The sequence below is a fragment of the Hordeum vulgare genome, chromosome 2H, assembly GCF_904849725.1.
Source record: "Hordeum vulgare subsp. vulgare chromosome 2H, MorexV3_pseudomolecules_assembly, whole genome shotgun sequence".
Classification (NCBI taxonomy): Eukaryota; Viridiplantae; Streptophyta; class Magnoliopsida; order Poales; family Poaceae; genus Hordeum; species Hordeum vulgare.
In genome coordinates, this window is record NC_058519.1 from 360,643,866 (window position 1) to 360,667,681 (window position 23,816).

Here is a 23,816-nt window from a genome sequence, read left to right on the forward strand (position 1 = left end):
GGGGGCCTGGGCATTCACGGTCTACCGGCTTTCAGTTCAGCCTTGCGGCTCCGATGGCTCTGGCTGGCTTGGACGCAGCTGGCCCGCCCCTGGGTTGGCATGGGCACCCTATGCAACGCCGTCGATCATGCTCTGTTTGCGTCCTGCATGGAAGTGACCATCGGCGATGGCGCAACGGCATCTTTCTCGACCTCCTCCTGGCTAGGCGGCACGCAGCTATGCCTGGCATACCCAGTGATCTTCGGCCAATCCATCCGCAAAAACAGGTCAGTCCGGGAGGCGTTGCACCGGGACAGATGGATCCTGGACCTTCGACACGGTGACTACGAAAGCATCATGCACCTGGTGTTGCATCTCGCTCAGGAAATCAGAAGCGCTGGAATCATTCTCGAAGAAGGGAGGGCGGATACGATCAGTTGGACACCGTGCAGTTTGGGCAAGTACACTGCACGGTCTGCCTACGATGCCATGTTTGATGACAACCCAGCGCTGAACTTCAAAACATCCATATGTAGGGTCTCGGCTCCGGGCAAGATGAAGATGCTCCTATGGTTGTTGCATCTGGGCAGGCTCAGGTACAACGACAGACTTCAGCGTCGCGGCAGGGACAACAAATATTTTGCCAGCTTTGTGTGCGGCACCTCGAGATTTCATCGCACCTCTTCTAGGAGTGCTCAATAGCCATCCAAGCGTGGAACACAGGACAACTTGGGTTGGATGTGATGCCTTGTCACATAACAACTGGGGCAGGGGAACAACAACGTTGAGCGTGTCGAGATGATCATAGATGGAGCTCCTCCGCGCACAAGGAAGGGAACTTGGTAGTCTCGCATATTTGGATCGAGCGCAATGCGCGCATTTTCATGGGAAAGACCTCAAGCGCAAACAACATCACTGAAGCCTGCCGCCGGGACATGGAGCAATAGAGAATCGTCGGCGCCAAATGCATTTAGCACCCTTTTGGGGACGTACCGTGAGAGATAGCGAGTAGGCTTAAGGCTAGCTTAGGATCCCGCTAAGTTGGGAGTGTATTTTTTCTCTCACACCATCGATCACTTGATCAATCCCTGTTTTCCGCTCTCTTCCTGCTATTGAAATGGAAGCCAGAAATGGCCAATTCAAAAAACAAAACAATACCAAAATATTCAAGACAAACTACTCCACAACAAAAGAACGAGAGAAACGGTTTATTTTACCATGTACGCAATTGCTCAAACACAGATAGTGCGAGAAGAAGAAAACCAGACAGTTGCTCAATGAAGCCGAGGTGGTCGCCGCACACGTGCATCGGATCGAAATGGCTGCACATGACCTCATTGATGCATGGAGGTCGATATTGCGGCAAAAAACGGCGACGACGCATCATTCCGTCGTCCGAAGCAATGATGGCTACGCTCTGTCGCGTGGCCAGCACCGAAGGACGCGGCACTAGATCCCGAGTCGGTAGCGTGGTTGGGCTTCGACGGGGACAAGCGACGAAGCCAGGGTGAAGCATCGAAGGGTTGCGGACCGGCAATTATGTCTACGACAAGCGAAGTGACGACGACGACGATCAACGGCATTTGACATTCGCATGCCGCGGTTTTGCTTTTGCGGCAGCAGCCCGTATGGAGACGATCAACGGCATCTGTATGAAAATTACCCTGCCATTTTTTGGCTGACCAGAATTTTTTTGCGGAAGTTTTTAGTAGGCCATATGTTTGAGATGGTTTTGTGATCCAAAAGCCCTATAAAATGGTTATGCTTTAAAATAGGAAAATAAGTTCTAGGTTATACCTCAAAATTGGGCTGCTGTTGGATATTCTCAAGACAAAGAATAGTGTGGGCTTGGACGTTATTGCAATGGCAGCTCTTACTGATAACAATGCTCGTGGTTAGATGCGCCTACAGCCTTAAAGGAGGCCACTACCCAGCAGTCTTTTTGACGTGTCGGGAGGCACCACTACAGGTACCTGCAGCAAATAAATACCGCGATCTGCTAATCCCATATCGTTCTGCTTGTTCTGGCTACTGGTTTTCAACAGCCATCACATGGTTAATTGAGAGACGCGTACTTTTAGGTGCACAGCTTAAAAGCTCTAATTAACAGATAACGATGCACATCAGCACTTGAGGAGCTCACATCGGTTTAAGAAAGCATACATGGGCTACGAAGATAAGGATATGTTGTCTGCTATGCAGAAACATCAGGCATTGTACTGTAATACGCCGACAGAATAAACAAAATTGATCTATGTTCATCTGCAGTAAAGTTCTATCGGGAACAAAATCTGGTGTGAGTTACATGAAGCCAAAATTGGGCAATGGGTGCACTTTCTCGAAAAAAGAGACGAAAATCACCACCGCATAAGCTCGGTTGCCATCGCAACAAGTCAAACCAATCTATCGAGAGCGCCAAAAGTATGTACAGCACAGTGCCACCTCTGTATGTAGACCTGCTAATCCACGTTCTGGATCTCACCCATCATGATGCGGTTGCTGACTACATTGAATCCCAAGACCGCTGCGCTCACCTTCTTCCCTTTCTTCCCTTTTTTCTTTCCTCCTGTATCCTGCTCTGCCTCGGCACTTGGCCCTCCTTTGGCCGCAGAAGCAGGGTTCAGGCGGGGGGCACGATTGCTGGGCGCTCTGAATGCCATCTCGATCACATCTGTGGACAGAAAAGCCTTGTAGTTGAGGAACCTGTCGATGAACTGACCATTGCGGTCCAGAGAGCCAACGTTCTCCCGGAGAAGCGTTTCTGCTTCAGCAGTCGACTGCTTAATGCAGAACTCGAGGAAACTTGTATCTGGGTGGGCATAGTGGAACAAACAATAAGATCGATGAGTTTTAAGCAAGAATTACTCGAGTGAGAGTTTATACCATTTGTTCCAGTGAGCCTGGACCACTCGCTGTCACACCAATCCCGGAAGTCCATTGCCTCTGCAGTATAAGAATCAAGATTGTTATGTTAGAAAACACACAATAACAAAGGAAATATGAGCTTAAACCAAACTATGTTACCTGTCTGCTTGTTTGCTGCCTCTGCTTTCCCTTTCCCGATGAGGTTAGAACTTGGAGCCGTTGAAAGTGGCAACTTGCTAGCCTGAAACTTATGACGGTTTACTGAAGACTGGTCTTTCGTCATGGAACTTTTACTCTGACTTGCTAGACTTGGGAATTCTGACCTGTTAACATTGTACGACAAAATGTAAGCATCTTACCAAAGTTCCATTTAGAAGAAAAGAAAACTCGGTAGTAATAAGATCAAAAAATAGGACATGATGTTCCAGCCATCAATGGTCAAACATTGTACCAGTGGTATGAAATATAAAGAAGTCACAGAAATCAAATGATGTGTCTGGCATGGTTTGAGACTAGGGGACGAGAACCTTGGTACTGGGGTGTGGCACCAGGGTGGAAGGCGGCAGCCCTATTTATCAGCAAGCCATATGAAAGATATAACTAGTATAGATAGCTATCACGTAATTATAGACACAGTTGACAGTTATCAATTATGGATTTTGTCATTTCATTACAAATCCTTATCATCCCACTCAACAGGTAATAATATTTCTTCCTCGAAGTTCATGGCTAGCATCTAATTGTCTAATCCCATCATAACCAAGTCGATCCTACCGGTGGTTTTTACGGAGGAAACGGCTATTAAATGTTTGTAACATGAAACAGTGTACAAACTCCTTACGACCCAGATTGACATATGCACATTCAGATATGAAGATTGGTCAAGTAATGTCCAAGCCAAATAAGTACCTGTCCATGGCGACGATCTTAACTTCCACCTCCTAGATCTATCTAGTCTTAAGTGATGTACAAAGCAGGCACATACAAAATAAATGGACTTTAAGGGGTTCAGAGGACCAAAGCAAGGGGCCCTTTATTTTCTACTCCCTCCGATCCATAATAAGTGTCACAGTTTTGTACTACGGTTCAAATAACCTTAGTTCAAAGCTGCAACACTTATTTTGGATCAGAGGGAGTGATTTTCATACGTTAAAGCTCACAGGTTTGCTATTGGGAAGAGTAGAGCTTCAGACCATTTTTGCAGAGAGACAATCTAGGCAAGCAGTGTGTATTAGAATATGCAAGATACAAAATAAACTTCAAAGAATACCATAATCATAAATTACATTACGATCACCATCAGAGGATATGCAAAGGATGTGAGCGGAGCATGATCAAACCAATATGACCAACTAGTGACACAACTTAAAAATCAAATCAGGTATAGATACAATCAACATGATCAAACCAATATGAACCAGCTGATGGTGCAATTCACAAGTCAGGTACTCCCTTCTTTCCAAATTATTTGATGTTTTGAATCTGTCCTAAGTACATAGAAAATTGTGCTGATATCTACAACATCGAATATTTATATACTCCCTCCGTCCGGAAATACTTGTCCTAAAGATGAATGTATCTAGACTTATTTTAGTTATAGATACATTCGTTATATTTATTTTTAGGACAAGTATTTCCGGACGGAGGGAGTATATAATACGAAAATATATTTATGATGAACCTAATGAAACTAATTTGGTGTTGTAGATGACGACATATTTTTCTATATACTAGGTCAATTTTTAGGAAGTTACTTAGGAGTTAGGACAAATCTAGAACTTCGAATGATTTGCAAGATGCTCCATAGAATTCTTAACCAAACCAATCTAAAACTGAAGGACATGGCAGTGCCAATTCCAGAGTTCAGTTAAGTCATTGGTAGACTTATACTTATCCACTACGAAAATAAGTCATTACGCCGAACGTGTTAATAACAATATGTGCTGACAAATAATCGAGTGAAGATAAAAAAGCATTGCAAAGAACATATGAACATACTGTTTCTTATCTTGTTTGGAGTGGTCAGATGGGCCCCAAAACAGATCATCTTCAGCATTTGACTTGGCACGGTTGGAAGGATTGGAACTTATCTGGACAGGGGCAACTGCCTTTGATGGAGAAGACCCAGAAGCTTGCTTAGAAGAAGCATTACCATGATTCCGCTGGTTCACTGACACCTTTGCAGGAGTAGGTGAGGGTGGTTGTTGCTGGACAACACTTGATCTCCTTTCTTCCTCTCTCTGAATATCTCTCAAAGACAAAGGTTTGTGAACCTTAGCAGAGTCGTTGGACCATGCTGGAGCAGTCACAAAATTTGTCTGGTCAGTCTTCCAAGGAACAAAATCTCCAAAGGATGGACCACTTGGAGGAGCCGGAAGTATTTCCTTCTCTTGTTTTGCTTGCTTAGAAGATTTGCCCTTTTCAGCTGGTATAGACATAGCTGATGAATCAATGGAACCAACAGGTAATGGGGCTTTGGCTGCAGATCCTTTTGACTTTGTTCCCTTTTTCTTGTTCTTTTTAGAGTCCTTGGCCTCAATGAAGTCATCATCATCAAAAGCAGGAGCATCAGGCTGAACAACAGCAGGTGATAGAGGAGGAAATGACACATCATTAGCATTACCAATATTCTCGTCGTCAGCATTACTAGACCTTGCCAGAACTTCTTCTGCTAACAAATCATGCAACTGGCTTCTCTTGTTCCTGGAGTCACCAGCACTTTCCTGGCCACCCAGTGATTTGCCTGCACCCCCAAATTGTTGCTCAGAAGATGCAGACATGGTATTCCAAGGACCTGATGGCACAGGAGGCGCTGGCATGGTTATCTTGGCATTGTCCGCAGCTACCCTCTGTGCTCTTAGTTGTTCCTCAGCTTGAATTTCCAGCAGTGATTTAGGCCTGGGTCCTTGGGTATGTTTCCAACCTTTCTGGCTTGCCGCAGCATGCTGCTCAGATAGAGCACTAGGTTCCCATTCAGCTCTGTTGATAGCATACTCCTCGGGAAGACTCTTGGCAGGCAAATTCACGTATGATTCAAAGCCCAGTGGAGGTCCAACTGCTCTAGAAGAGCTTTCCACTCTGGCAGTGGAACCCCAAAAAAGTTGGTCTGTATCATCTGGCAAACCATGCTTAGTAACAGCCTGAGTTGAACCATCAACTTCAGCTTCTAGTCTTGGCTGTTGAGAAACTGTGTTTGGAGCTCCTTTGCCAACATCTACACCTGTTTGTTTCTTCTTTTGCTTCTTTTTCTTTTCAGCTTTCTTTGTCTCTTGTGCATCAGGAGTTTTTGCATCAGTTGTCATAGTTAGCTCAACTGCATCAAGGGTATTTGTAATTTCCTGGACACGATTATGAGGTGGCATGGTCTCGGATATTGTATTCAGTAGTGTCTCAGGAAAACCCTTAGCTTCACTAAGAGCTGAACTGCTGGTCTCTGTAGATCTTAAACTCAAAACATTTGCAGGCCTACTTTCAACTTTACCTATTCCAACTTGCTGATAGTTTCCAGAAGCATCCTTGTACCTTTCTGCAACTTCTGTTTGCATCGTATTGACCATACTTGCACTAAGTTGAGTGTTATCACTTGCTGAGTTTTCCAACTTCTGAGGATGGGGAAACCGTTCTTTTGAAGGTGCACCCATAAAAAATTCATGAGGCAATGGCACGGTAGGTACAGAGCTTTGTGATGTTCCAACACCCTCCATACCCCTCATATTCATAAATGCTTGACTAGATTGTTGCCCCTGCGGTGCACCATGGTTAGCCAAAATACGATCAGCTTCAAGAACCTCTTGAATTGTTCGAACACCAAGATTCATAGAATCACCAGCTGGCAATGTAGTATGCTTCGACCCAAAAGGATCATCAAGCTGTTGGTTGGGATGTCCATGAGGTGCGACGTGAGAAACTAGGTGCTGTTGTTGCAGCAACAACTGCTGTTGCTCAAGCTGTAGTCGTTGTTGCAGCTGCTGCTGCTGCTGCTGCTGCTGCTGCTGAAGCAATATCATCTTGTCCAACATTGAGAGTTGTGACTGAGGTTGAGGTGTCACTGGTGGCTGTGATTGCAACTGTAGTTGTGATAGCAAATACTGTTGCTGAAACATGTGCAAGAGTTGTGGGTCTTGAGATATCTCAGCAAGCAACTTCTCAGATGGCAAATGAGATAGAGGTGGCTGGTTCTGTGGCATGAAATTCTGTTGTTGAACAGCAGTAGCCATTTGCTGAGAATTCTGCAGATTTTGATGCATGTTAAGTGGCCCTTGAGTGAGATCCACATGAAGGTTAGGATTAAGATTCCGGGCTTCAGGGTAGTTTGACCATGGTGGCAATCCCGTCGGTGCTTTAGGTTTCTCTGCAGAATGCAGCATAGCAAGCAAGTCAACATTTTGAGATTGTGATGCTTGACGAGATGGATCAGCCATGGAACTGGGTACTTTAGAGTTCAGGCTAGACATTTCTGAAGCTGTATCCTTATTTTGTGCCTGTGCTGCTGGAATACCATCTGCAGACCAATATGGAACAGCATTTTGGGCAGATTTTTGTCTTTCCAACAATCTTTGCTGTGCCAAAAGATAATTCATATTATTCCCAATCTCGCCTCCGGCCATCGCAATGTTGCCAAAGCTACTGCTGTTATATTCATTCAGCCCTAATTCCAAAAAGACATGGTGTCAGACCAGAAAGTATGCATGATAAGTAGCAGAGATAACTAGAAAATATACGGAATGAGCTAGAAGAATAGGGCGCTTGCCAGTATACAAACCTCCAGTCATAGCAGCTGAAGGACCTTGCATAGTATTAGACATCAGTGACTCCAGAAAACGATTCTGGGCTTCAACAGCACCGCCATTCCTGCTTGGCCCACTGTTAAAAATACCAACACCAGCTGATCCGCCGTGTGTGCTACTGGAGCTTACAAATTTCCCTGTAGGTGGAGTCTCCGGCATTAGCATATCACTGGACTTTGTGGTGCTAAACCCTGGAGGTGGCCTTGCCTTTGCTCGTAGGTGAGGCATAACATCGCCAAGCATTAAGAAAGGCGCATCATTTGGCGCATTTGCAACGCGAACAAGTAAATCAATACCAAAATAACTAGCCTCAAACCAGCCAATGATGTCAGCACCAGAAAATGGGCCTTGAATTCGACCCTGCGGATCTTTGTAGTATAAAGAGAGATTTTCTGGATTAGGATAAGGTTGAATAGGACTGGTCAACTCATCAACACCTGTCATCCCGACAACTTTACTTTCTTGATCAAAGACATTGGGCATTTGCTGCGGTAAGTCGGTCGGTCCAAGCCTATGGTCTCCAATAAACCGAGATCTTTGTGGAACAACATAGCTAGGTGTCTCTGTACGCAGCGAATCAACATTTCCAGGAACACCTGTCAAAAGATCAACAGAGGTGAGTTTTTAGAAGGCAGAAAAGATTTATAGAAGCTGTGCAAGCATTCAGCAAAGAACAATACAAAATGTTAACTATCAAAAACGCAAAGTAGATAATAATATACCATGAAGAGGTCGTCACAACAAATTAGTTTGCTTAGACTACTACTTCCTCTGTCCGGAATTACTTGTCGCTCAAACGGATGTAGCTAGACGTATTTTAGTGCTAGATACGTCTATTTGAGCAACAAGTAAATTCTGGATGGAGGGAGTATATCATAGAACACATGCAACTGCAAGCCTCTGTAATCAAATTATAATGTGATATGGAACAACGGATAAACTTATAAACTTAATGCCAGAAAAAACAAAGGAATATTTCAAGGAACAAAGGCATATCTTGATACACCATCCAGAGAATCTGGTACTATATATCAAAACTAATCTCAGAAACCCCTACTCAATATACCATGTTGAATTTTTACTCCTGTTATATGGACTAACATCCGTCCAAAAAATTTAAAAGAGGCATGTTCCACAAAATGTGAATGTGTTTATGTGTATGTGTGAACCATGTGGAGTGATCAAGTTGTGAACCAAGACCATGAGCAGTAAGTATATTTGAAAAGTTAAGATATGTTGGTGAACATCTGGAAGACTCCCCCAAGTTATGAAAGGTTAGATTTTTCACAAATGACAAATCCCCTATACATGCAACTGAACACAAAATCGTCTGCATGTAATCACTTGAAATTCGCTCAACTAAGTAGCATGCAGTAAACAGAAAGAACTGTGGAAACAGTGAATAAGATATGGCACCCCTGAGACTTCCAGCTGTTTCTCCCTTCAAATCATCTGCACTTCCAGGTCGATCATCTCTACCACCTGGTTAACATGAGGGGGTATTCAATACAGAATGGTAACATATTTGGATGTTTATGTTACAAACGAAGTATGAAAACTGCATCAAACCTAATTTAGATTGTTTTGAAGGCACCCCATCAGGATTACTTTTCCCAACAGAACCATCTTTGGAAACCTGATAGACACCACTGTTTATGATTTCCCCTTTGTCAATTGCTTTTAAAATGACCTACAAATATAACAAGAACTGTGAGACATCAAGATCATATACATAGTATAATTACATGATAGTAAGATCATCCTAGCTGAGAAAAATAATAGGATTATCTTTACCGCTTCGTCAGTCGTCGGAGCAAATAATGCTAAAGGCTCCAACATTTCTTCTTGCATAAATGACCCTTCCTCACAAACATCAACAGGCATCTTGAAGTCAGTAACATGTGAAGTTGTTCTGTATATGTCAAGCAGTTTCATCCTACTATATCTAAATGCCGTGCGATCCCCTGATGCACCACCAGGTCTGTCAGAAAGTAGACCAAGATGGAATGGACGTGAAGATCCAGTACTGCCAGCATTTATACTACCAGAACTAGGGGTAAATTTTCCACGAGAACCGGAAAAACCTGTGATTTCATTATCGGGTTTCCCTCTACCATAACCATACAAAGAAGATGGTTTTTGTGATATCTGTGAGGGGTGATAAGAAGAATCACCCCGACCACGGCCCACAGGATGACTAGACTTCCATGATCGAGAAATGTTATCATCTCTCTCAGTATCCTTGTCATGAATGTTGCCATCTTTCCCATGTGCGACAAGCTGGGAAAACCCTTTTTCACGGGAAGCATCACCCTCCTTGCCCGAATCACCCCAGCGGTCACGCCAATTTTCAGACTCCTTATCATTGGAACCCCAACGAGTCATCCACTTGCCCTCACGGCGTTGGTCATAGTTGCCCTCCTTGTTACTGGAATCACCCCAACGTTCCTGTGGAGCACGACGGCCATCCACAGAAAACTTGGACGAGTCATCTGACCATTTTTCCACCTTGCGTGGATCACCTTGTTCCTTGTCTGTCTCCCTCCAGCGAGCCCACCGAGGGCCTGAATTTGGTTCACGTTCATCATCACGCCAACGGTCACGACGCGCAGTTTCACCATCAAGCACAGAAGCCCTGAAGACATCCTTTTTCTTCGCACTGGAGTCCATGTCTTCACCATTCCCTGATGTCTTTGTAGCATCTGAGCGTGAACCCTGTGAACTGGGCTCCTGCAACAAACAACATTACATCAATCACCATCCTGCGCACAAATTACTAAGAAAGTCTACTATCAATCCAGATGATATTGTACTGCCATGTTCACCACGCAGGCGTAGTGTTAAGATGTCCAGCTGTTCAACATGTTTTGGCCTACCTTCATAAGCCACTGAGGAGAAAGGGGCACGTCAGTATCCAGGCCTTGCTTCTCTGTGAAAATCAAAGCTAAAATGAATAAGACCGTAAAAAACAAAGCTACAACGGATAAAACAGGAGACGGGCTATACTGATGAAAATAAAACAAAAAACATGCTCGGATTGCACTCTAAACAGCCTATGATACTGACAAAAGCTGCATGCTCTAAAAACTGCAAGACACATCTTGGCAACCAAAGAAATGCTCAATGATTAGACAAGATAAAGACGCAATAAGATTTTAAACAGCATATACCTTGCATGATAGTAATTGGATTGGACGGTTGTGCATATACTGGTTTAACATTACCTGATTTTGTGACACGGATCCACACCAATACCATAGACTGCATATGTAGATAAAAAGAGGTGCCCTATAGCAGATTATAACTATACAGCTATATGCCCACAAATTGAGCAAACAGACAGTAAAAGAGGATGTCGTGATGTTACCCTGACCATGTGTGGCTACAAAGAACGCAACATTCCTAAGCCCAAGGGAATACACCTATCGTTTTCAGTTCTATACCAACACATAAAGGCAGGCGGCCATATTTGCAACCCACACAGGCCACAACAGCAAAGTTAAACCAACAAATTACATTCAACCACAAAAATCAAAGTGTTAAGGGGCAATCCAATGAGTAAAACCAGCACCTTCCGAAATCGAAGCAATAACTAAAATTAACAACTGGACCACAGCATCCAATCCACCCAAACCCAAATACCCCACTTAACTACAAAGCTACGTCTCACCCGCAAGCAAAAAAAAGAAAAAAGCGACGTCACCCTTTATACCTAGAACCATCGTCCCACCACGGCTGAAATTGTTCAGTCAGAGACCCTACGCGGGCAGTAACGCTGCGGAAGCCCAACGCACGGTGGCAATACCATTCCGCAACCACTCAACCCCCCCCCCCCCTCCGAACCCTAGTGACGGCAGAACAGATCGAACGACGGTACAAGCACCAAATCAAGGCAGACCGAGCTACGGGCGAGCGCTAGGGTTTCGACCTGGTGCGACAGATCGAGGGTGGAGGGAGGAGTCAGGGGGAGCAACGAACCTTTGGCGATCTGGGGAGGTGGAGGCGTGTCTACGGCGAGGCGGCGGCGGAGGTCGTCATTGGCGCGGTCCGGGGAGGCGGCCATGGGCGGCGGCGGGGAAAACCCTAGGAGGAGTTCGCTTGGGAGGTTTGGGGGACGGAGAGGGCGAGCGAGCGATGGGGAGGAGACTGTTAACTCCAGGCGCGGATAAAAAACCAGCCGCAGGCGCAGGCCACAGGGTGCCGAGTTTGCCCGACAGCCCGAGGAAGCCTTTTTGCGCTAAGGCACCTGTTTCTGTACAAATTTCATTAAACGTCCTACTGGCTACAGTTGACACGTATGCGGTTGGAGAGCCTTCAAGGCTGACCCGTAAATTACCTCCGCGTCCGTCCGCAGACACAGGAACCACTCTACGGATACACATAAAACCGGCCATCCAAAGCTAACAGCATATGTTCATTTATATTTCAAACGGATTTTAACCAAGATGAACAAGTTTGATGCAAGCTCAAACAAACCGAGCGATATTAATTCATACTTGAATGATTTTTACATAAAACCAAATGGTTTTCATCTAAATCGGAGCAATTTATTATATTTATACATGTTTTAACTAGATCGAACTCTAAACCTAGACTGAAATTACTGTTGTCTAGGGAACTAATCTGACAATGAGTACTAGGGGTATAAATAGGGGTGGAATTTAGCTATGACACACGTGTGACACTTGGATTTACGAGTTTAGACCCTTTGAAAGGTAATAGCCCTATGTCTCGAACTTCTAGAGATGTGTTTTCCCTGTGGTGTATGAATACAAATGGGTTGCGAATCCTTGCCCTCGAGTGGGAGGGGGCCTTACATAGAGTGCCTCCAGCCTCGTCAAAACTACATTAGAAGGGGAGATGAAGAAAGAATAACCACACGCGTTACTAGTAACCGCCGATATGACTACACTTGAAGTCCAGTATTAAGTCTCTCGAACGTTCAGCTCCCATGTCGCCTCTCCAACTCCCATGTTTGAGTGTTGTGAGTGAGGCTGACTGGTGGTAGTACGTCTGAGTGGAGAAATCATATCTGAGTGAATGAACCATATCCGAATGGATATCTACAAGCAATAGTGTCTACAAGTGGACGTTTGTATGTGCCCATGGTCCAGAGACCTTCCGGTGATAGTGTGGGTCCCTAGGTGGGTCTTATATGTTAGGTCCATGCCCCTACCCTTGATACGTGACCCCATCATTAGCCCACGAATCGGTTTAGGTTTTATAGGACGAGTCGGATGAACCTTTGGTTTGAGACAGCGCTTCGGAAGCATCCAAGCTTTGTCGCTAAGTGTTAACCTATCGTAGCCTTAGTGAAAACGCAACGGTTTCTGGACCTGGTATTTCGTAACTAATCGGGTCATGTTGACTCTTGGGCAAAACTTGGTGGCATTCGTACGTCTCTCGAGTGATGATGCCGGCACGGGGACTAATTCTCCGGAGAGAAGCCACTCATTATACCGGGGTACGCCGACACGGGCCCTCTATTAGTCCAGGTTAATGAGACTCGCGCCTTGGAGCCTAGAAGAAGGGCTAAGTTAATCCGCAGTGGAGCGTCGAGCTCGTCCTATTGCACTCCTGAAATAGACTTCAGTCCGCTTGATTACGTGTCCGAGTGCATGGCGACCTGCAAAGGGTATCCGGCAGACCGAAGGAGGTTCCTTGGGAAAGGAATTAAAATCGGTCAATTGGACTGAATTGCGGTGGAGATTTCGCGATTTGAATGTGGGACATGCGCGCGAAAGCGGTTGCGTCACGGCTAGTGAGGAAAGTGGGACACGATGCCTCAATTTCCGCCTTGAAAATCCGTCGCGTGTCCCATTTCTTTTGTGTGGTGGATACCGCCGGATCTGGAATCGATGGCCAAAGATCCACGATGCGGACTTTACCAGAGCATAAAATGGAAAGAGGGGCTAGTGTAAAAGGCACCCAGATCCCCTTTTCACCTTGCCCGCTCCACCACACTCTTCCATTCGCACTTCCACTCCTCGTGTCAGAGCATTCGAGAGAATGGGGGAGTGTTATGACATATTTCTCCCTTAGTGGTTTTGGTGATTGACGGCAATGCATTTGCGGACTAATCATGTGCATTAAGCCTTTCAGATAACACTACATATGGCACAAGATGGTTCTATCCCCTCGGTGGATAATAGTGAAGACGGTTATTTTCCCGCATTTAATTTTTGGTGGAATTGAGTCATAGGAGAATCGTAGTATTAAGAGGGGGTCCCGGAAAGGTTTGGGTGGGATCGATATGTACACCTTCATTTGCATCCTTGTTCCTTTCCAGCATCATTAGAGTTATTCCAACTATGCCTCTGTTCTGGTCCTGAAAGAACCAAGCGATAGTACTGCACTCGCAAGCGGTAGTACCGCCTACACTATAAGCGGTAGTACTACTGTGTGGCAAGCTCTAGTACAACCCCTGACGGTAGTAGCATTGCCTAGTGTTGCGCTCAGTACCGCTGGCTCTGGAGTCTCGACTTTTCGTGTCGGACTGAGTGGTTATTGGGATGGTAGTACGCCCTCAAGCGGTAGTACCACTTGTCACTACCACTCCACTACCACCCTCCCTTCTGGTCTGGAATCTCTCGTCGGACTCTGGGTGACAGTAGGACGAGGCATTGTCGCCTATAAGCGGTAGTACCACTCATGCGAGTGGTAGTACCGCTTCGGTGGTACTCCATGTGTCTCTGCCACTGCCCTGCGTTCGAGGGCCTCTACACTTCAACCCGAGCGGTAGTATTGTTGAGGTGAGCAGCAGTACCGCTCCGGTGGCACTATCGGCTCATGGACTTGTGCCATTGCATGTGTAGCTGGCACATCTGCACAAGCGGTAGAACCACTCCCATGAACGGTGGCACCGCTTGTGTGCGGGCTGAGAGGGGATAACAATTGGATTTGTTCCCCCACTATATAAAGGAGGTTTTCTTCCCCAAGAAGCCATCTCTTCCTACCCTAAGATCCATTGTTGCTCCAAGCTACATTTTCGCACGATATCTCTCCCTAGCCAACAAAACATGTTGATCTTCTAGTGTTTGGTTGAGAGGGCCCCGGTCTACACTCCCACCAAGAGAAATTTGATTCCACAACTAATCCCTTGTGGATATTGTTACTCTTGTGTGTTTGAGCATCCTAGACGATCAAGATCACCTTGGAGCCACAATCCATCATGGTGAAGCTTCGTGGTGGTGTTGGGAGCCTCCAATTAAGTTGTAAAGATTGCCCCAACCTTGTTTTTGAAGGTTCGATCGCCGCCTTCAAGGACCCACTAATGGAATCATTGTTGGAAATATGCCCTAGAGGCAATGATAAAATAGTTATTATTATATTTCCTATTTCAAGATAATCGTTTATTATCCATGTTATAATTGTATTGAATGAAAGCATAGATGCATGTGTGGATATATAGACAAAACAATGTCCCTAGCAAGCCTCTAGTTGGCTAGCCAGTTGATCAAGGATGGTTAAGGTTTTTTGACCATATGCAAGTGTTGTCACTTGATAACTGGATCGCATCATTAGGAAAATCATGTGATGGACTAAACCAAAACTAAGAACGTAGCATGCGATCGTGTCATTTTGTTGCTATTTTTTTTGCGTGTCAAGTGTTCATTCCTATGACCATGAGATCATGTAACTCACTGACACCGGAGGAATACCTTGTGTGTATCAAACGTCACAACGTTATTGGGTGACTATAAAGGTGCTCTACAGGTATCTCCGAAGGTGTCCGTTGAGTTAGCATGGATCAAGACTAGGATTTGTCACTCCGTGTGACGGAGAGGTATCTCGGGGCCCACTCGGTAATACAACATCACATGCAAGCCTTGCAAGCAATGTGACTCAAGTGTAAGTCACAGGATCTTGTATTACATAACAAGTAAAGAGACTTGCCGGTAACGAGATTGAAATAGGTATAGGGATACTGACGATCAAATCTTGGGCAAGTAACATACCGAAGGACAAAGGGAATGTTATACGGGGTTATATGAATCCTTGGCACAGAGGTTCAACCGATAAGATCTTCGTAGAATATGTAGGATCCAATATGGACATCCAGGTCCCGTTATTGGATATTGACCGAGGAGTGTCTCGAGTCATGTCTGCATAGTTCTCGAACCCGCAGGGTCTGCACACTTAAGGTTCGATGATGTTTTAGTATGGTTGAGTTATATGTGTTGGTGACCGAAGGTTGTTCGGAGTCCCGGATGAGATCACGGACATCACGAGGGTTTCCGGAATGGTTCGGAAATGAAGATTGATATATCGGATGGTTTCATTTGGTCACCGGAAAGTTTTCGGGCATTACCGGCAGTGTACCGGGAGTGATGAATGGGTTCCGGGTATTCACCGGGAGGGGCCCACCCACCCAGGAGTGAGCCCAGTAACCCTACAGTGGCGCACCGGTCCTTAGTGGGCTGGTGAGGCCAGCCCAAGAGGGCTATGGCGCCACAAGTGGAAAAAACCAAGGAAAGAGGGAGGTGGGAAGGAAGAAGTGGACTCCTTTCCCCAAACCGAATTGGGGTGGGAGTCCACCTGCTCCCATCGGCCGACGCCCCCAAGGCTAGCCCCTCCCCTCCTCCTATATATATTGGTGGTATTAGGGCTTTTGAGACACAACTTTGCCACGTGCAACTCAAACCTATACCACATAGTTCTTCCTTTAGATCGGATTTGTGCGGAGCTCGGGCGGAGCCCTGCACGAGTAGATCATCACCACCACCGGCGCACCGTCACGCTACCGGAGAACTTATCTACTTCTCCGTCTCTCTTTCTGGATCAAGAAGGTCGAGATCGTCATTGAGTTGTACATGTGATGAACGCGGAGGTGCCGTCCGTTCGGCGCTAGATCGGAACGGATCGTGCGACAGATCGTGGGACGACGGTGATTTGGATCACGAAGTTGTACCACTACATCAACCGTGTTTCTTAACGCTTCCCGCTTAGCAATCTACAAGGGTATGTGGATCTAATCTCCTCTTCTAGATGAACATCACCATGATAGGTTTCGTGTGCGTAGGAAAAAATTTGTTTCCCATGCAACGTTCCTCAACAATGGCATCATGAGCTAGGTTCATGCGTATATGTTAACTCGAGTAGAACACAAAAAATTTTGTGGGCGTTGATGTTAGATTTGCTGCCCTCCTTAGTCTTTTCTCGATTCTGCGGTATTATTGGATTGAAGCGGCCCGGACCGACATTACTCGTACGCTTACGAGAGACAGGTTTCATCGAGCAACATGCAACTCGTTGCATAAAGATGACTGGCGGGTGTTGGTTTCTTCAACTTTAGTTGAATTGGATTTGACCGAGGCGGTCCTTGGAGAGAGGTTAGATAGCAATTTGCACATCTATGTTGTGGTTTTTGCGTAAGTAAGATGCGATCATACTAGATACCCATAGCAACCACGTAAAACATGCAACAACAAATTAGAGGACGTCTAACTTGTTTTTGCAGGGTATGCTTGTGATGTGATATGGCCAAAGACATGATGTGATATATTGGATGTATGTGATGATCATGTTGTAATAGTTAATATCGACTTGCATGTCGATGCTACGGCAACCGGCAGGAGCCATAGGGTTGTCTTTAAACTAACGTTTGTGTTTGCAGATGCGTTTACTATATCGCTAGGTTGTAGCTTTAGTAGTAATAGCATAGATAGCACGACAACCTCGATAGTGGCACGATGATGGAGATCATGGTGTGGCGCCGGTGACAAGAAGATCATGCCAATGCTTTGGTGGTGGAGATCAAGAAGCACAAGATCATGGCCATATCATGTCACTTATGAATTGCATGTGATGTTAATACTATTATGCACCTTATTTTGCTTAGAACGACGTAGCATTATAAGGTGATCCCTCACTAAAATTTCAAGATGAAATTGTGTTCCCCCCGACTGTGCACCGTTGTGACAGTTCGTCGTTTTGAGACACCACGTGATGATTGGGTGTGATAGACTCAACGTTCACATACAACGGGTGCAAAACAGTTGCACACGCGGAACACTCGGGTTAAACTTGACGGGCCTAGCATGTACAGACATGGCCTTCGAACACAAGAGACCGAAAGGTCGAGCATGAATCATATAGTTGATATGATTAGCATAGAGATGTTTACCACTAAAACTATACTCAACTCACGTGATGATCGGACTTGAGTTAGTGGATTTGGATCATGCACCACTCAAATAACTAGAGGGATGTATTTTTTGAGTGGGAGTTTATTGGTAATTTGGTTAGTTAAACTCTAATTATCTTGAACATAGTCTAAGTCCACTTTTTAATTTTTTATGTTGTAGATCAATGGCTCACGCAGTAGCAACCCTGAATTTCAATACGTTCCTAGAGAAAGCTAAGTTGAAAGATGATGGAAGCAACTTTGTAGACTGGGCACGTAATCTTAGGCTCATCCTACAAGATGGGAAGAAGAATTATGTCCTTGATGCTGCGCTAGGAGATGAACCACCCGCTACGTCTGACCAAGATGTTTTGAACGCTTGGCAATCGCGTAAGGAGGACTACTCAGTAGTTCAATGTGCAGTCTTGTATGGCTTGGAACCGGGACTTCAACGTCGCTTTGAGCATCATCGAGCATATGAGATGTTCCAGGAGTTGAAGTTTATCTTTCAGAAGAACGCCCGGATCGAGAGGTATGAGACCTCCGATAAATCTATGCTTGCAAGATGGAGGAGAATTCGTCTGTCAGTGAACATGTGCTCAAAATGTCTGGGTACTCAAACCGTCTAGCTGAGGTGGGGATTGAACTCCCGCAAGAGGCTATCATTGACAGAATTCTTCAATTACTGCCACCTAGCTATAAGAGTTTTGTATTGAACTATAACATGCAAGGGATGAACAAGTCACCCGGCGAGTTATTCACGATGCTGAAAGTCGCAAAGTCAGAACTCTAGAAAGAGCATCAAGTGTTGATGGTCAATAAGACCACTGGTTTCAAGAAAAATGGCAAAGGCAATAAGGGTAACTCCAAGACGAGCGGCAAACTTGTTGCCAATCCGACGAAGAAACCCAAGGCTGGACCTAAGCCTGAAACAAAGTGTTATAATTGCAAGGGGATGGGTCACTAGAAGCGCAATTGCCCCAAGTATTTGGGTGATAAGAAGGCGGCCAAAGAAAAATCAGGTATATGTGATATACATGTTATTGATGTGTACTTAACCAACTCTCGTAGTAGTGCTTGGGTATTTGATACCGGTTCTGTTGTTCATATTTGCATCTCGAAGCAGGAACTACGGAATAAACGAAGGCTGGCGAAGGATGAAGTGACGATGCGCGTGGGAAATGGTTCCAAGGTTGATGCAAACGCCGTCGGCACAGTCTCACTTCAGTTACCATCAGGATTAGTTATGAACTTAAATAATTGTTATCTAGTGCGTGCGTTAAGCATGAACATTATATCTGGATCTTGTTTATTGCGAGACGGTTACTCATTTAAGTCAGAGAATAATGGTTGTTCTATTTCTATGAGTAATATCGTTTATGGTCATGCACACAATGTGAGAGGATTGTTCATATTGAATCTCGATTGTGATGACACACATATACATAACATTGAGACCAAAAGATGTAGAGTTAACAATGACTGGGCCACGTTTTTGTGGCACTGCCGCTTAGGTCATATTGGTGTAAAGCGCATGAAGAAACTCCATACCGATGGGCTTTTGGAGTCACTTGATTTCGAATCACTTGACACGTGCAAACCATGCCTCATGGGCAAGATGACTAAGACTCCGTTCTCTGGAACAATGAAGCATGCAAGTAACTTGTTGGAGATCCTACATACCGATGTGTGCGGTCCAATGAGTGTGGAGGCGCGCGGCGGATATCGTTATTTTCTCACCTTCACTAATGTATGGATATATCTACTTGATGAAGCACAAGTCTGAAACGTTTGAGAAGTACAAGCAATTTTAGAGTGAAGTTGAAAATCAACGTAACAAGAAGATCAAGTTCCTACGTTCTGATCGTGGGGGTGAATATCTGAGTTTCGAGTTTGGTGCTCACTTGAGACAATGTGGAATCGTTTCACAGTTAACACCGCCTGGAACACCACAGCGTAATGGTGTGTCCGAACGTCGTAATAGTACCTTGTTAGATATGGTGCGATCTATGATGTCTCTTACCGATTTGCTGTTATCGTTTTGGGGTTATGCATTAGAGATAGCTGCATTCACTTTAAATAGGGCACCGTCAAAATCCGTTGAGACGACACCATAGGAGTTGTGGTATGGCAAGAGGCCAAAGTTGTCTTTTCTTAAAGTCTGGGGATGTGATGCTTATGTCAAAAAGCTTCAGCCTACAAAGCTGGAACCCAAAGCGGAAAAGTGCATCTTCATAGGTAATCCAAAGGAGACAGTTGGGTACACCTTCTATCTCAGATCCGAGGGCAAAGTGTTTGTTGCTAAGAATTGAGCTTTTCTTGAGAAGGAGTTTCTCTCGAAAGAATTGAGTGGGAGGAAGATAGAACTTGATGAGGTTGTCGAACCTCTGCTCCCTCTAGATGGTGGCGCAGGGTAGGGGGAAACCTCTGTTGAAGCGACGCCGGTTGAGGAGGAAACTAATGATGATGATCATGAAGCTTTGGATCAAGTTGCTATCGGACCTCGCAGGTCGACAAGATCACGTACTGATCCTGAGTGGTACGATAATCCTGTCTTATCAATCATGTTGTTAGACAACAATGAACCTGCGAATTATGAAGAAGCAATGGTGGGCCCGGATTCCAACAAATGGCTAGAGGCCATGAAGTCCAAGATAGGATCTATGTATGAAAACAAAGTATGGACTTTGGAAATATTACCTGAAGGCCGCAAGGCTATTCAGAAGAAATGGATCTTTAAGAAGATGACGGACGCGGACGATAATGTAACCGTTTATAAAGCTCGACTTGTGGCAAAGGGTTTTTCACAAGTTCAAGGAGTTGACTACGACGAGACGTTCTCACCAGTAGCGATGCTTAAGTCCGTCCAAATCATGTTAGCAATAGCTGCATTTTTCGATTATGAAATTTGGCAGATGGATGTCAAAACAGCGTTCCTTAACGGTTTTGTTAAGGAAGAGTTGTATATGATGCAACCCAAAGGTATTGTCGATCCAAAGAATGCTAACAAAGTATGCAAGCTCCAGCGATCCATTTATGGACTGGTTCAAGCATCTCGGAGTTGGAATAAGAGAGGTGGGAGTCCCTTATTGGGGAGGTGGGAAGGAAGGAGTGGACTCCTTTCCCCAAACTGAATTGGGGTGGGAGTCCACCTCCTCCCATCGGTCGACGCCCTTGGGGCTCCCTTGAGCCCCAAGGCTAGCCCCTCCCCTCCTCCTATATATATATTGGTGGTTTTAGGGCTTTTGGGACAAAACTTTGCCACGTGCAACTCAAACCTATACCATGTAGTTCTTCCTCTAGATCGGATTTCTGCGGAGCTCGGGCGGAGCCCGCAGGAGTAGATCATCACCACCACCGACGCGCCATCACGCTGCCGGAGAACTCATCTACTTCTCCTTCTCTCTTGCTGGATCAAGAAGGCCGAGATCGTCATCGAGCTGTACGTGTGCTGAACGCGGAGGTGTCGTCCGTTCGGCGCTAGATCGGAGCGGATCGTGGGACGACGGTGATTTGAATCACGAAGTTGTACCACTACATCAACCACTTTTCTTAACGCTTCCTGCTTAGCGATCTACAAGGGTATGTGGATCTAATCTCCTCTCGTAGATGAACATCACCATGATAGGTCTTCGTGTGCGTAGGATTGTTTTTGTTTCCCATGCAAGGTTCCTCAACAATCATGACATCTCGCATTGTGTGAGGGTGTGAGGAGAATACAGTGACCCTGATGGCTTCTTGGGGAGCATTATGCCTCCACACCGCTCGAGTGATGATGATGATAATCCTCCTCTCCGAACACACACTCAGTTTAGGACATGATACTTGTGATCTGCGTTGGGTTTTCCGTGAAGAGGAACGGGTTATCACAACATAATGTGGGTAAGCATTTCCCTCATTTATGAAACCAAGGTTTATCGAAAGAGGCAATAATAAATTGGTTATTATTATATTTCCTTGTTCATGATAATCGTTTATTATCCATGCTAGAATTGTATTGATTGGAAACTCAAATACATGTGTGGATACATAGACAACACACTGTCCCTAGTGAGCCTCTAGTTGACTAGCTCGTTGATCAAAGATGGTCAAGGTTTCTTGGCCATAGGCAAGTGTTGTCACTTTATAACGGGATCACATCATTAGGAGAATGATGTGATGGACAAGACCCAAACTATAAACGTAGCATATGATCGTGTCAGTTTATTGTTACTGTTTTTTCTGCATGTCAATGTATCTCTTCCTATGACCATGAGATCATGCAATTCCCTTACACCGGAGGAATACCTTGTGTGTATCAAATGCCGCAACGTTACTGGGTGACTATAAAGGTGCTCTACAGGTATCTCCAAAGGTGTCTGTTGGGTTGGCATGGATCAAGACTGGGATTTGTCACTCCGTGTGACGGAGAGGTATCTCGGGGCCCACTCGGTAATACAACATCACAACAAGCCTTGCAAGCAATGTGACTAAGGAGATAGTTACGGGATCTTGTATTACGGAACGAGTAAAGAGACTTGTCGGTAACGGGATTGAACTAGATATGGAGATACCGACGATCGAATCTCGGGCAAGTAACATACCGAAGGACAAAGGGAACGGCATACGGGATTAACTGAATCCTTGACATAGAGGTTCAATCGATAGAGATCTTCGTAGAATATGTAAGAGTCAATATGGACATCCAGGTCTCGCTATTGGTTATTGACCAGAGAATGTCTCAGGTCATGTCTGCATAGTTCTCGAACCCGCAGGGTCTACACACTTAAGGTTCGGTGACGTTTCGGTATAGTTGTGTTATAGGTGTTGGTAACTGAAAGTTGTTCAGAGTCCGAGATGAGATCCTGGACGTCACGAGGAGCTCCGGAATGGTCCATAGGTAAAAATTGATATATAGGAAGTCCTGTTTTGGTCACTGGAAAAGTTTTGGGCTCATCGGTAGTGTACCGGGAGTGCTGGGAGGGTACCGGGGACCATCGGGAGGGGTATCACGCCCCGAGGGGCCTTATGGGTTGTGGGAGGATACAAACCAGCCCCTAGTGGATTGACATAAGCTCCCACTAGGTCCCATGAGGTTTGAGAGGCAAAAGCCCAAAAGGCGGAAAAGGTGGAAAGGGTTTCCAAGTGGAAAGGGTTTCCAAGTGGAAAGGAGGAATCCTACTCCTAGTAGGATTAGAGTAGGGCTCCTCCACCTCCAATTTTGGCCAAACCTTCAGGGTTTGAGGCTGCCTCCTCCCCTCCCCCCTCCTATATATACTAGAGGTATTGAGGGTTTTTGAGACACACGATTTCAGCCACGTGCTACCCTCTCCTCTAGTTTGTAGTTCTTCCTCTAGATCGGATTTGTGTGGTGCTTAGGCGAAGCCCTGCAGGAATAGATCACCACCATCACCGGCACGCCGTCACGCTGCCGGAGAACTCATCTACTTCCCCATCTCTCTTGCTGGATGAAGAAGGCGGGGGTCGTCATCGAGCTGTACGTGTGCTGAACACGGAGGTGTCATCCGTTCGGCACTAGATCGGGATGGACCGGGATGGGATCGCGGGACGGATCGTGATGAGATCGTGGGACGGGCTGCGATTTGAATAGCAAAGATGTTCCACTACATCAACAACGTTATATACGCTTCCGCTTAGCGATCTACAAGGGTATGTAGATTCACTCTCCCCTCTCGTAGATGATCATCACGATGGATAAGTATTGCGTGTGCGTAGGAAATTTTGTGTTTCCCATGCTACGTTCCCCAATAGTGGCATCACGAGCTAGGTTCATGCGTAGATGATATCTCGGGTAGAACACAAAAGAGTTTGTGGGTGTTGATATTCGATTTGCTGCCCTCCTTATGTTGGGTAACGTAGCATAAATTCAAAATTTTCCTACGCCATATTCAAATCTTACTATGGAGAGACCAGCAACGAGAGAGGGGTGAGTGGATCTTCATACCTTTGAAGATCGCTAAGCGGAAGAGTTGCTAGAACGCGGTTGATGGAGTCGTACTCGCGGTGATTTAGACCGCGGTGTGATTCCGATCTAGTGCCTAATCACGGCACCTCCGCGT

At 45.4% G+C, this 23,816-nt stretch overlaps 1 protein-coding gene across 1 annotated transcript; it reads right to left on the reverse strand.

Annotated features, from left to right (window-relative positions):
* Positions 1-2,217: 2,217 nt before the first annotated feature.
* Positions 2,218-11,779, reverse strand: LOC123426294 (protein ESSENTIAL FOR POTEXVIRUS ACCUMULATION 1). The gene is made up of 10 exons (XM_045110103.1): positions 11,610-11,779; positions 10,508-10,560; positions 9,426-10,361; positions 9,201-9,321; positions 9,048-9,113; positions 7,607-8,227; positions 4,843-7,492; positions 3,004-3,167; positions 2,863-2,922; positions 2,218-2,788 (listed from the first exon to the last, which is right to left on the reverse strand). Exons 1-10 carry the CDS (start codon positions 11,692-11,694, stop codon positions 2,439-2,441), a joined length of 5,106 nt encoding a protein of 1,701 aa, XP_044966038.1. The 5' UTR covers positions 11,695-11,779; the 3' UTR covers positions 2,218-2,438.
* Between the last annotated feature and the right edge of the window lie 12,037 nt (positions 11,780-23,816).

Coding starts and splice junctions, on each gene's coding strand:
- LOC123426294 (XM_045110103.1), bottom strand. CDS start 11,694: ATGGCCGCCTCCCCGGACCGCGCCAATGACGACCTCCGCCGCCGCCTC. Junction 10,362..10,507: donor CTCCTCAGTGGCTTATGAAG/GTAGGCCAAAAC, acceptor TGTTTGTTGCAG/GAGCCCAGTTCACAGGGTTC. Junction 3,168..4,842: donor TCCAAACAAGATAAGAAACA/GTATGTTCATAT, acceptor CAATGTTAACAG/GTCAGAATTCCCAAGTCTAG.